The sequence below is a fragment of the Anabrus simplex genome, chromosome 8, assembly GCF_040414725.1.
Source record: "Anabrus simplex isolate iqAnaSimp1 chromosome 8, ASM4041472v1, whole genome shotgun sequence".
In the NCBI taxonomy this organism is placed as follows: domain Eukaryota; kingdom Metazoa; phylum Arthropoda; class Insecta; order Orthoptera; family Tettigoniidae; genus Anabrus; species Anabrus simplex.
The window spans coordinates 164862908-164877443 of NC_090272.1; the positions used below are offsets into that span (position 1 = coordinate 164862908).

The 14536-nt window shown below is 37.3% G+C and overlaps 1 protein-coding gene across 1 annotated transcript in view; it reads left to right on the forward strand.

The window, feature by feature from the left end:
• The window catches only part of LOC136878912 (NHL repeat-containing protein 2), a 109372-nt gene that overhangs the window by 77206 nt on the left and 17630 nt on the right, over positions 1-14536 (forward strand). The window contains exon 10 of the mRNA XM_067152516.2: positions 11329-11503. Coding sequence (XP_067008617.2) covers positions 11329-11503 — 175 coding nt within the window. The remainder of the gene's footprint in view (positions 1-11328; positions 11504-14536) is intronic.

A 14536-nucleotide genomic window follows, 5' to 3' on the forward strand; every position in this document is an offset into this window, starting at 1 on the left:
ATTCATTTTTAGGCCTCTGTCTTCCAAGGAGTTTCTCAATCTTTCCAACCTCTCTTCTAATTATATCCTACTGGTGCTACACAAAACAATATCATCAGCAAACATCATGCACCACAGTGCTTTAGTTCGTACACTATGAGATAAGGCATCCATCACAAGGTTGAATATGTATGGACTCTGCGAGGACCCCTGATGTAACCCAACTCCAAGTTGTATCCATCAAGTCAACCCTACACTGCTTCTTACCTTCGTTGTAGCTCCCTCGTACATATCCTGGATGATTCTCACAAACTTTTCCGGTACTGCCCTGGACATGGGACTCTATCATAGGCCTTCTCTAACTCTATAAAGACCCTGTGCAATATTTTATTTTTGTCCCTGTGCCTCTCTATGGTTTGTCAGAGTGCAAAAATTGCATCAGTGATACTTCTCCCAGGCATGAAACCAAACTGTTCATCCCCGATTGCTGTTTCTTCTCGAAGCCTTTTCTCAACAATCTTCTCCCAGATTTTCATCGTATGGAATATTAGTTTTATCCCCCTATAGTTAGAACATTCCTGGAGGTCTTCCTTCTCTTTGTAAATAGGCACTACTGTTGTCTGCCTCCTCTCCATGGGCATTTTCTCTTTCTCATAAATCTGCTGCATTAGATCCCAGAGCATATCCGTTCCTTTCTTTCCAAGGCACTTCCAGACTTCCACTGGAATTTCATCAGGACCTGTTGCTTTTCCATTTTTCATTTTCCTAAGAGCAATCATCACCTCTTCTCTAGTAACTTCAGTTGTTAAACCCTGATTGGGGTCACCATCTTCAAAAACCAAGAAAAGGTGTACATTAATCTTAATTGTTTTGCTGTACATTACTCAAAATGATTTTTTGTCTCATTCTTATCTGATCCATGCTTGTTTAATGGAACAGAAACAAATTGGTGTATACAGGTATAACAAAGACCAAAGAAGGAGTAGGAACACATTTAAAGTTAACCACAGTGACAAGCTAATGTGGGCCAAGGTAGAGCAACAAAAAGGAGAAAAAACATGAAAGCCCGATAAGAACAATCTCCTCTTCTTCACTCATTATCTTTGCGTACGGGCTCCCTCCTTGTCAGTCCCACTTTATCAAGGTCTATTCTTTTCATCCTCTCATTATTTGTTTCTGCTTCACTGCTACATCAGAGAAACAGGCATCCACACTCACTGAGGGGTGCCATTCCTGAAAGAGTTTGATTCTTGATAAGGACACTGTAGTATGTGTAGTAAGCCTGTCTTTGAATGCAGGAATGTGCAGAGATGCCATTGCTACTAGTCGGACGTTCCATCAACAGTAAAGGAATTTATTGAAAACTAAGCCTTCTAGTTAGTCCCAGCATTACTTTCACTCATTACCATAGGCATTTATTTGTCAAACAGATACAAATACAGTAAAACATCATTAAGACGTTTCTGCAGGGAGTAAGGAAAAATAACATGTTAAGCAAGGAAATGTACGTACCGAATATACAAATAAAAACTATACAACACTAGCAGAAAAGGTTTTCATATTTCTTCTCTTGTATTTTCCACATCTTTTAATACATAAGGGCATTTTACATCGAATATCTGCAGGTACAGTGAAAACTATACCTACATTTTCAGGGCTAGGAAAAATGTGATCATACAAAGCAGCATGCCTTTGCTGGCGAGATGTAGTGTTTACACTGCACTATGTCTTCTGGTATGTGCTAGAATAAATTTGTTACTTTCATTGACTTGTCTTAGTCTCATCCTTGGCTTTGACAGTATGAAAGTGACTGAGGTATGAGCGATGCTAGTAATACCATTCCTTATGCAGCCAGTCACTGTTATGAATGGTATGAAAATATCACTCATAGGGTTGGTTGGTGCGTGCATTTCAGTGGGCTTGGCAGACTGGTATGTAGGCAACTTCTGGCTCGGTGAGGAAAGCAACGGGAAACTACCTCACTCCTCATTTCCCTAGTACGCCTCTTCAGTGATACCTAGGCCATCTATGACAGCTGTTGGTATAGCTGTGGAGGATCAAACCAGCCTTCGGGCTGAATACCCAATATACATACACTAAGCAGTAATAGCAAAAATTCATGACGCGATAAGTGAGGTATTTTTATATAGATTTAATACGATGAGAATCGTGACTTAGAATTTACGACGTACTAAGCGGGAAACATGTTAATGAGGAACGCATTAACATGGTTCAATCAATCAATACTGATCTGCATTTAGGGCAGTCGCCCAGGTGGCAGATTCCCTATTTGTTGTTTTGCTAGCCTTTTCCTAAATGATTTCAAAGAAATTGGAAATTTATTGAACATCTCTCTTGGTAAGTTATTCCAATCCCTAACTCCCCTTCCTATAAATGAATATTTGCCCCAGTTTGTCCTCTTGAATTCCAACTTTATCTTCATATTGTGATCTTTCCTACTTTTATAAACGCCATTCAAACTTATTCGTCTACTAATGTCATTCCACGCCATCTCTCCGCTGACAGCCCGGAACATACCACTTAGTCGAGCAGCTCTTCTTCTTTCTCTCAATTCTTCCCAACCCAAACATTGCAACATTTTTGTAACGCTACTCTTTTGTCGGAAATCGCCCAGAACAAATCGAGCTGCTTTTCTTTGGATTTTTTCTAGTTCTTGAATCAGGTAATCCTGGTGAGGGTCCCATACACTGGAACCATACTCTAGTTGGGGTCTTACCAGAGACTTATATGCCCTCTCCTTTACATCCTTACTACAACCCCTAAACACCCTCATAACCATGTGCAGAGATCTGTACCCTTTATTTACAATCCCATTTATGTGATTACCCCAATGAAGATCTTTCCTTTACTGTATGTCTTTTGGAACATCAAGTGTGTCTTCTTCAGGTGTCTGATGAGTCCAATTCTAGACCCACAGACTGTACTCTATTACAGTGATAGCACATACTAGTTGTAGCAGCCGAGGGTTGTAAGGGAGCACCATTCTTCGTTCTTGCTCACGATTCCATCTCTCAGGTTCTAATCTATCCTGTTCAAAATGTTTCGACTCCATCATATACGATTTGGCACCATTTTGACTTATAATTGCCTATAGTTTCCCAGTTGACAGTGTCAATTTGATATTATATCATTGCCTATAGTTTCCCAGTTGACAGTGTCAATTTGACATTATTTTTCGGATTACATTTCAGAATATCCTTATATCATTTTAGCTGCCCTCCATGATTACGCAGTCCATTCTTTAGTTGGGAATACATGATTTACTTTGGGAGCCATGTTTCTGGCATGCAAATGATATGTCCAGACCAGCGTAGTTGATCCCTGATTATCTTTGCCTCCATGCTTTTAGTGTTAGATTCTTCAAGGATACTGGCATTTGTCCGATGATCTTGCCACTTAATTTTTAACATCCTCCACAAGCATCATTGATGGTATCTCTCAAGTCATTTTAGATGATTTCTATAAGCAGTCCAAGTCTTGCAACTGTAGATAAGTTTTGGAATTACAGTAGCATTGTAGATATAGAGCTGTGTTCTATCACTTATATTATGATTATCAAAGACTCATTTTAGGAGACTGCCAAAACTGGCACTAATGCATCTTAAACTGATATTGGACTTCTTCAATGTTTGCAAATGTTGAAAGGTGCAATCAAGATAAGGAAAAGAATTTATATTCTTTCACTACCAGCACCACTAAGTTATACCCCATACAAGGCAGGTATGACTGCACTTCATCCAGTATTATCTACCGCTTCAACACAGACTCTGCCCAGTCTTCTACAATGGCTTAAATACTATCACACTAACCAAGTGAATATATGGTCACCACATTACCTACAAACAACATTAATCATCCAATGCCCATTCACACTCTTATACACACAACCAAATTAGTTAAATGCTTCACTATAAGCAAAATTATCACAAAAATCATTTATTTTATTATCACCACCTATTCAATACAAACCTACATAATACTATATAAATTTCTCAGGGACATGTTTTGCCCCTTGTTAAGGGCATCATCAGCCTGTAGGTACCCCCTTAAGGTCAAATGTGTGAAACACTATCTACTTATCCATGGTTTACAATGAGAATTACATTACACTTTAAAGGTCTTTTAAATTTACATGCTATAATTATAAAAAGATGCCACATTGCACACTATGAGTATCGAGAATTGATAGTGTCTTATACACGTGAAAATTAGAAGCTTATCAGTGCTGTTCATTTTCCTCCAAAGCTAAAATGGATCCTTTTCATAATAACTTGCAGATCATTGGGATAGTAACAGTCTTGAGTAGAGAGTGTAATCTTTCTTGGGTACATTTGTTCCAATGTTCAGTGTACCTGTTCGTGATAAAGTCAATGTCAATTAGCTAGATATTTAAGAATAAATTAGATAAGATTGAGTGTTGTTGTTAAAATGTTGTATTTTTTTAAAATATACGATCATATGTTTTCTGTCACGTAAAGCGGTATCACGATTCCAAGTTGAAGCTGCTGCTTAAATGTGAAATTGTGTCCTTGACGTTTACAAACAGTCATGTAATTATTAGCCTTTGAGAGGGATATTGTCTGTAATGAATTAAAAGAGAGGTTAAAATTAGTATTTTGAAGCATGCGTATTGACAAGAAACTTCAAGTAGCTAATATGTCAATTGAGAAGTAACTTACTCGTCAAGGTAGATCTGACTGTTACGGCAGCTCCTGCCTGCCTAACGTTTCTATTCCTGGTGTTATACTTGTGCGGTAAAGGGGGTGTGGATGGGGGTTGTAGAGGAGGAGAAGGGTTAGGTTGATCCATAAGCGCCTGTGCCATTACTGGAGGGGCGTTAATAGGGGTGGTGGGGGTAGACCTAATGTTTCGCTTGGTGGATGAAACATTTCGATGAAAGGATTTTAAAAGATTTGGGATTTTATTCTGGTGTGAAATCATGATATGTATTAATTTTGGTGTTAATTCATACGAAGGATTTTTATTTTCTGTGACCTCTTTTAGATTATAATTGTTATTATAGGTTTGGTCCAAAAAGATCTGTAAATTTTCTGTTTCAATCAATCAATCAATCAATCAATACTGATCTGCATTTAGGGCAGTCGCCCAGGTGGCAGATTCCCTATCTGTTGCTTTCCTAGCCTTTTCCGAAATGATTTCAAAGAAATTGGAAATTTATTGAACATCTCCCTTGGTAAGTTATTCCAATCCCTAACTCCCCTTCCTATAAATGAATATTTGCCCCAGTTTGACCTCTTGAATTCCAACTTTATCTTCATATCGTGATCTTTCCTACTTTTATAAACGCCATTCAAACCTATTCGTCTACTAATGTCATTCCACGCCATCTCTCCGCTGACAGCTCGGAACATACCACTTAATTGAAATAATAACATTAAGTTATTTATTAGACCACCTAATCAGTACGGACCAAAAATGATATTTATTACATGTAACATACCACTTAGTCGAGCAGCTCTTCTTCTTTCTCTCAATTCTTCCCAACCCAAACATTGCAACATTTTTGTAACGCTACTCTTTTGTCGGAAATCACCCAGAACAAATCGAGCTGCTTTTCTTTGGATTTTTTCCAGTTCTTGAATCAGGTAATCCTGGTGAGGGTCCCATACACTGGAACCATACTCTAGTTGGGGTCTTACCAGAGACTTATATGCACTCTCCTTTACATCCTTACTACAACCCCTAAACACCCTCATAACCATGTGTAGAGATCGGTACCCTTTATTTACAATCCCATTTATGTGATTACCCCAGTGTAGATCTTTCCTTATATTAACACCTAGATACTTACAATGATCACCAAAAGGAACTTTCACCCCATCAACGCAGTAATTAAAACTGAGAGGACTTTTCCTATTTGTGAAACTCACAACCTGACTTTTAGCCCCGTTTATCAACATACCATTGCCTGCTGTCCATCTCACAACATTTTCGAGGTCACGTTGCAGTTGCTCACAATCTTGTAACGTATTTATCGCTCTATAGAGAATAACATAATCTGCAAAAAGCCTTACCTCCGATTCCACTCCTTTACAAATATCATTTATATATATAAGAAAACATAAAGGTCCGATAACACTGCCCTGAGGAACTCCCCTCTCAACTATTACAGGGTCAGACAAAGCTTCACCTATTCTAACTCTCTGAGATCTATTTTCTAGAAATATAGCAACCCATTCAGTCACTCTTTTGTCTAGTCCAATTGCACTCATTTTTGCCAGTAGTTTCCCATGATCCACCCTATCAAACGCTTTAGACATGTCAATCGCGATACAGTCCATTTGACCTCCAGAATCCAAGATATCTGCTATATCTTGCTGGAATCCTACAAGTTGAGCTTCAGTGGAATAACCTTTCCTAAAACCGAATTGCCTTCTATCGAACCAGTTATTAATTTCACAAACATGTCTAATATAATCAGAAAGAATGCCTTCCCAAAGCTTACATACAATGCACGTCAAACTTACTGGCCTGTAATTTTCAGCTGTATGTCTATCACCCTTTCCTTTATACACAGGGGCTACTATAGCAACTCTCCATTCATCTGGTATAGCTCCTTCGACCAAACAATAATCAAATAACTTTCCTTTACTGATACATCTCAAGGAATCTCAAGGGAACAGACTCTACAAAGGTATACCAGGAAAGAGAGTGACAAAAAATATTCCCCAGTTTGGAACAGGCTTTTTGGTTAGCCTTAAAATAATAAAATCTATACAAAAGTTTAAATCTCACTCCTCAAGGTTCTCCATACTTATGATAAAGACTGCTAATAAAATTTATAACATAACTAATGCACATGCTCCTACCAATGATAAGAATCTCTTTAAAAGACCATGTAGAGATAGAAAACTGTTGTGATCTATTAGACGATATCCTAAATAACATTCCTGAAAACCATGTTAAAATATTAATTGGGGATTTTAATGCCCAACTAGGAAGAGACCGTAGATATTGTGATGTAATTAGTAAATGATCTGCTCAGAAGAAAACAAACAAAAATGGTCCAAAACTCATTGATTTTTGCAGGAATCATGGCCTAATATCAAAATCTACATATTTTAAGAGGAAACCACAAACACTCAAAACATGGAAACATCCCGATTATACTAAAGGTGAATGGCAATTAGATCATATATTTATGGATAAATTATATCAAAATTGACAATGTCAGGGTTCTTCGAGGAATATACACAGGCCCAGTTAAAATTAAAATCAATTAACTCCCCAAAGGAGACTACAACAATAAGCCTATAAACCAAAAAGGAAAACAGATCCTACACTGCTAATTAAAAATGAAAATTATCAAAAAGCAATAGAAAAAATTAAAATCACAGATAACATAGATGACGTAGTTAGTAACCTTCAGCAAATTGCAGAAGAATTGGCCCCAATAAAGCCTCGTAAAAAACATCAGTGGTGAAATAATTAATGTGATGATATGATTGAGAAAATACATGAAGCGTGGTTATTGCACCAGCCCCAAAATTCTGAAGCATTGTTTCAAAATTTTGTTAAACAGCAGAAAGATACAACTAAAACCTTAAGAAAAAAAAGGACAGTATCTTAAAGAAACTCTGAACTCAATTGAAGAAGAATTCAAAATATCACATTCACAGAATTATTACCAAAAAAATTTTAAAAATTTTACTAAGTATGAAGCCCCAACTTTATTATTACCAGATGGAAATGGTGAATTAGCCCACAACAATCACGATAATACACAAATCCTGGCTAAATATTTCAAAATGCTCCTAAATTGTGAAGAACCAACAGAATTCCTTCACTTAGATGTCAATACACCGATAACGACCCCAACGGAGAATATAAACCCTCCTACAATAAAGGAAGTTTACACAGCACTGAATAACATGAAGAATTTTAAAGCACCTGGAGAAGATCAGACCTTTGCAGAAATTTGGAAATATGCTGGAAGTTCAGAAATAATTGCCCTTCATCAACAACTAGTCAGCATCTGGATTACAGAAAAATTACATAAAAAGGGGACAAAACAGACCCTAATACTATCAAGGGATTTCACTCCTGGACATTACTTACAAAATTTTCTCTAGAATTATTCTCAATAGAATTAAATTACAACTTGACAATGAACTAGAAGAATATCAAGCAGGTTTCAGGCCTTGGAGGAGTTGCCCTGACCAAATTATGAGCCTCAAACTGATAACGAATGTTGTAACAGAAAAAGAAATAAGAGATATATTGATAACATTTATAGACTTCAAGAAGGCCTATGATTGTATTCACAGGAAAGCTTTTAAAAACTTTACGACACGTGGGATTACATCCTAAATTAGTACCTATGACGAAATTAACTCTTACAGAGACCAAATCAAAAGTAAATTTCAGAGGCGAATTATCAGACCCATTCAAAGTTAACTACTGGGTTACGGCAGGGTGATGGCTTATAACCATTACTTTTTAATTGTGCACTAGAAATGGTAATGCAAGAATGGTTTAGGAAATGCCCTCCAAATAATAAAATATGTAGGAAAATTCAAACAAATTGCCTTGGTTTTGCAGATGGCATGGCATTACTAGCCAAAGATTTAGATGAAACAAAAACTCAAATATCAGAGCTTCACACCATTGTAAATAAAATTGGCCTTAAAATACCATTTGAGAAAACAGAAATTATGCTCCAAAAACCAATACCATGCTTAGTTGTCAATGTGACTTGAGACTGACAAGGTCATCTCCATTCGAGACGACAACTTTTATTTACAAGTAATTTAAATGAGTTTTCTTTTCTTACATTATTTTTAACTTGTTTTTCATCCACTCATACTTCCTTTTCTCATTACAGATGTTACACACGTTTTAATCCATGGTATTGACGGTCTCACTACACTGCTTAGCACAGTGTTTTCATTTTAACAGTCAGCAAGTTTTATTTGACAATCAAGAACGACCTATCAGACGAGAGGACTTTGTACCTCAATATGTTTTTTTAATTCACTAATCATGATCACTGTCATTTCACTTCATCACGATTTTTAATTTGTTTGTGTTATGTAATGATTGTTCTGCTACTGAAGATGGCCTTGAGAATAGGCTGAAACATGTATAAATAAGGAGGATTTTATAAATACTTTTATTTGTAAAATGGAAGGAAATGCATATTAACGGTACTAAAATTAAAATTGTAACACAATTCAAATATCTAAGTGAGTTAATATGAAAAACCTTCAATTCAGATAAGAGCAAACAAGTTATCTAAGGTACAAAAATTAACATGGGAAACTTACAAAAAGAAATGCTTATCCATTAATGCAAAAATCAAACATTACAAATACAGTCATAAAGTCATAAGCCACATATGCCGCAGAAACATTATTCCATCAAAATGAACAATCAAAAACTGAGTGATTGCAGAAGATCAAAAGGCGGATTGGAAGAACTTGTACCAGGTGAGTTGGCCATGTGGTTAGGGGTGCGCAGTCGTGAGCTTGCATCCGGGAGATGGTGGGTTCGAGCCCCACTGTCGGCAGCCCTGAAGATGGTTTTCCATAGTTTCCCATTTTCATACCCGGCAAATGTTGGGGCTGTACCTTAATCAAGGCCACGGCCGATTCCTTCCCACTCCTAGGCCTCACCTATCCTATCGTCGCCATAATACCTGTCTGAGTCGGTGCGACATAAAGCGAGTTGTAAAAAAAAAAAAAAAAAAAAAAAAGAATTTGTATCAATAAAAGCTATGAAAAAGTTGGGCAGTGGTGAATAGTACCTAACAACGTTGTATATTTTATTTATTTTATTTATTTATTGACTTTAGCAGTGGCGAAGTTAGGGCTCGTGGCCCTCTCTTACACTTAACCACATAATCTACAGATAATACATATATAAAAGAAATGTACTATTCTATCATAAAATCAAAGATAAGCTAAAAATTACAGATTTGGACAACATATAATGAAGAAAGAAAGCAGAGTTCAACAAACAAAGAATAAAATTTGGAGCGTATAGATAATGAGAGACAAAGTCATAATGAAAAAGTAAGATACAAACTGAAAAAAAGCAATGCAAAAAAGAGAACACAATAAGTAATAAAGTAAATGGAAATATAAGTATGGCCATAAAAGTGATCTATGTACATGAGTAAGAAGCTAAAATTATGTACATTACACTATAATAATAATAATAATAATAATAATAATAATAATAATAATAATATTATTATCAGAAATTAGAACCCATTACTGATACCATGTGCAAGAAAAGACTAGGATACTTTGGCCACATCCTGAGAATGGCAGATTCGCAACTTTTGAAACAACTAGTGCAGTACAATCTTGCTTCAAAAAATACTACAACTGGATGCAGATGGATAAAAGAAATTAGGTAGGATATGAAAGAAATTGGCCTTACACCAGATTACACTATGGATAAGAAAAAAGCAAACACAACACTTTAAAAAAAATATAACTTTCCACTTCACACTCACAAAAAATACTCCCAACTAGAATATTCTCTGCACATGAAAGGGCAAGAATATAAACACGTATGAAAAAGTAGTGGGAGGACTGCTAGGCTCGGACAGTTCCTGCCAAGAAATCGACAGATCATAGGGTTGATTAAAGTGATACAATGTGGTCTCAAAAGAAGAAGAAGATGATTCCCTTAGATGTTCTTGTTTTGCTATGTACAACTTTATTTACTCTTACGTGTTCCTTTCCACCATTACTTATAATGGTCTGCTGGGTTCCTTTTCTCCTTTCGTGTTTGTCCTGTGTTCCTAGTCTTCTACCACCTGTATTCATCTTTTAGTCTTTTTTTTTTTTTTTTTTTTTTTAATCAGGCTTTCATTTTATCCTACAATTCCCACATCAAGACTGAAGATCTGTTGAGATGGCTCCTCAGTGAGTCTAAAAGCCTGCCCTCCTGATGAAGCTGAGAAGCAAAAACAGGTTCTTCGGAGGCTGGGAAGAAATGCGCGAGTAAGAGCTACAATTGATGAGGAGAAGGCTAATCTATCTGAAAACAGCAGTGTATGAAGATGTGGTGATTGTCAATATGCTTTTGTGTTTCTTTCTATTTCTCATTCTTCCCACACTGACTGTCATTTTGTGTTTCTCCTGTTATACGTTCCTTTCATTGCTCCCGTTTTTCCATATATGACTTGATTTGTACTTGGTTGTTCTTTCCATTACTTACTTCCTTTTATGTGTATTCTATGAGCATATTCTTATCTGGCAAACTGATGCTTAGCTTGCCATTTTTTTCATGTATATTGCTCTTGTTAGCTTTAATATTAGAGCATTTGATTAAAACGTAATTGATTTATTGCAGCTGGATATCAGTGCAGCCTCAGTGCAGAAGAACCTGCAACCAGGAGAGAGCAATGAGACTGAAGTATTTCTCAGTCCATTAGGTGGGACTATCTCACTGACTGTGTGTTACACTCTTGACAAGCAGCTTTCTCTCACTGATGGTGCCCCTCAGAAGTGGAACATAAGACTTCCAGGTACTATTAATAATCCTACAATAGAGCAATAATAATATTAATATTATCATTGTACTTATTAAATGCCCTTGCAGTTACCAACAGTCTTAAGGGATATCAGGGTGTTCAAATTTTATCCTAAAGCAGTTCTCTGATGTCCCAGTAAAACTACTGCCAGGGATCTGTCACATTTATGCCCCCTGAATGCCTACCAACTGTGTTAGGCTTCAGTCTCATCTGTAGCCACAAGCATCTTATCAACTGTGTTCAGTAATACCTACTGAACAATATTTGTTTATTTCAACTAGCTGATGTACCTGTGCTTCGCTATGGAATTCTACATTGTGTACAGAATTCTAGGTTAGGTAGTGTACATGCTGTGAGCAAGATTGTATTAAATTGCATAGCACTTAACGTTACCGTAGAAACGCTACGGGGAAGTCACCAAACGTCTTTTCTCATATGAAGATTGGGTTAGAGAATTTTCATTGTAATGGTAGGCCCCCTTGCCTACTATTAGTCACAATCAGGTTGGAGAGTTTCCATTATAATGGCAGACACTCACTTTCCACCTGCTTTTTACATCCTCAGAAAGACCGTCTTAGTAGTTTTCCCAATTGAAATGAACATAGGTCATTACAATGACGTCAGTAGCAATGGCACGATTAAAAGCAATGCTTTCATATGAAATACTTGGTCAAACGAAAAACCACACATTTTCCCACTTTTAACGAACAGTTCCACGCTGCCGATCTAACAGTCCAAAGTTCCAGGGCTGGAATGGCAAAGTCACAGACAGCCGTGATCCGTGAACAATCTTCGTCTTATTTTGGCCGGGTGGGGGTGTCGAATAATGGAGACTCCCAGGGCAAACACTATGCCCTTTTACCAATCTGTTTCCTAGGAGTACCCGATGAGTCGGAAAATCTCAGTTCACTACACAGGCGGCGGAAAAATCTATCTGACTTGGAGGTAAATTTTCCCTCCAAGCCAGGGGAGAAACCCCCTCTTCACTGCTAATTTGGAATAAAATGAATGTAGAATTTTTAAAAAAATGAAGAAGAAGAAGCTTTTCTTGAGAAACGGCTCTTTTCATGGTTGAATTTTGAGTTATTTAGTGAATTGTGGTGCAATAATTAGGAATAGGCCCAAATTGTAATTCTAAACCAGGTCATACTACTACTACTACTACTACTACTACTACTACTACTACTACTACTACTACTAAGTGAGCCTCTGCCTTAAGTATGCACACTGCTCATTCAACCAGCGCGTCAGAGTAGGGATCGAATAGCTGGAATACTGTGATGAACCAGGCTGTTACGTACCGACAGTATCAGAAACTGTATGAACCAGAGGAATTGCATGCTAAAGAAGAAAGCTTTGCAACTCCCCAGCTATTTTCCGCCAATATTCAGTCAGGCTGTTATACTCAGTACGCAACAGTAATCCCATCTATCTGAGTTGAGCGGCAGCTTAAGAGACGAAGAACATCACAACAAACAATGGTCAGTGTAATGTTATTGTTGATAAATATTGCAGGCCTTCAAATTTAGTTATCTTCCGACTCTGAAATACCTCTCTTATCATAGTCAGTACGGTAAAACTGAATAAAACATAAATGTTCGGAAATTGTATTCTCTATAACTTTTGTTATGTAGTACTTTTCAATAGGACCAATAACATACGTATTTAAAAATTCAATTTTAGGCGCCTTACCCTAAACTGCAATTTCATCCAGGGTGAATAAAATTGTTTATAACTTGGACTCTAGTTCCTTATTCCCCGACTCTATATACAGACTTTCATTAATTCTGTTAACCCATTTTCTCGTGGCTCGGCGTTGATATGGATTTGGCAACAAAAATACAAATTCATGATTATCTGTTTATCAAAGCCGGTACGGTGAAATGGCGTATGGCTTTTAGTGCCAGGAGATCCCAGGAAGGGTTCGGCTCGCCAGGTGCAGGTCTTTTGATTTGACTCCCGTAGGCGACCTGCGCGTCGAAATGATGATGAAGACAACACATACACCCAGCCCCTGTGCCAGGGAAATTAACCAATGATGGTTAAAATTCCCTACCCTGCCGGGAAAGGTGGGGTTTCTCAAGGTAAGTCTGTCATAATGTGTTTTCATGTTCTTGTTTGTGATGTTTGTGTTTTTTTTTTTTTCTGTGTTCAGGTTTCCACTTCTCCAGCCCAAATTAATGGTCTGCGATACATCTCATGATACAGAGCCAGGAAACTAAAACCTCTATCTTGTATTCAAACAGAAAGGCATTATCTATATACGAAGTGTGTTTTTTAAGTAAGGTCCGTTTTGTTGTTGACACTACAGTAGTAGTTTGCGCACATATCGCAATGAGCGCTTGCGTCGCGTACCGGCATGCCTCGGGAACAACTGTGCTCAGTTTCAGCTCTGTAACTAACCTGTACGGTTCTGTTCTGTGCTTTCAAAATGTTTAAGTCTATCAACTCGCCCGCCATGTGCGAGGTTCGGTTAGTGATACGGTTTTTGTCAGCAAGGAACCTGTCTGCTGTAGAAATTCATAGACAGATTTGCGAAGTGTACGGTGATAATGTTATGAGTGAAAGCAAAGTGCGTAAGTGGATACAACAATTCAAAGATGGCCGCGACAACGTCCATGATGAGGACCGCTCCAGTCACCCTTCTTTGATTACAGACGATTTGGTGGCTTCAGTTGAAACGAAGATTCTTGAGAACAGGCGCTTCACAATAACAGGTCTCTCAAACGAATTTCCTGACGTGTCGAGATCAGTGCTTTACAACATTGTTTCTGAACAACTAAAGTTTAGGAAACTGTGCTCCCGTTGGGTCCTGAAACTCCTAACAGAGGGCCACAAAAACCAAAGATTTGAGTGTGCGATGAAGTTCTTGACTCATTATCTGCAGTAAATAATGATAATCATTAAACAGTAAAATTTTAATTAATGAAAGCGTAAAGTATCTTTTTGAAATACTAGATGAGAAAATCATTAAATAATAAAAAATTAACAGACCGAGGAAATGAAGTTTTAATAAATGAGTTTAAA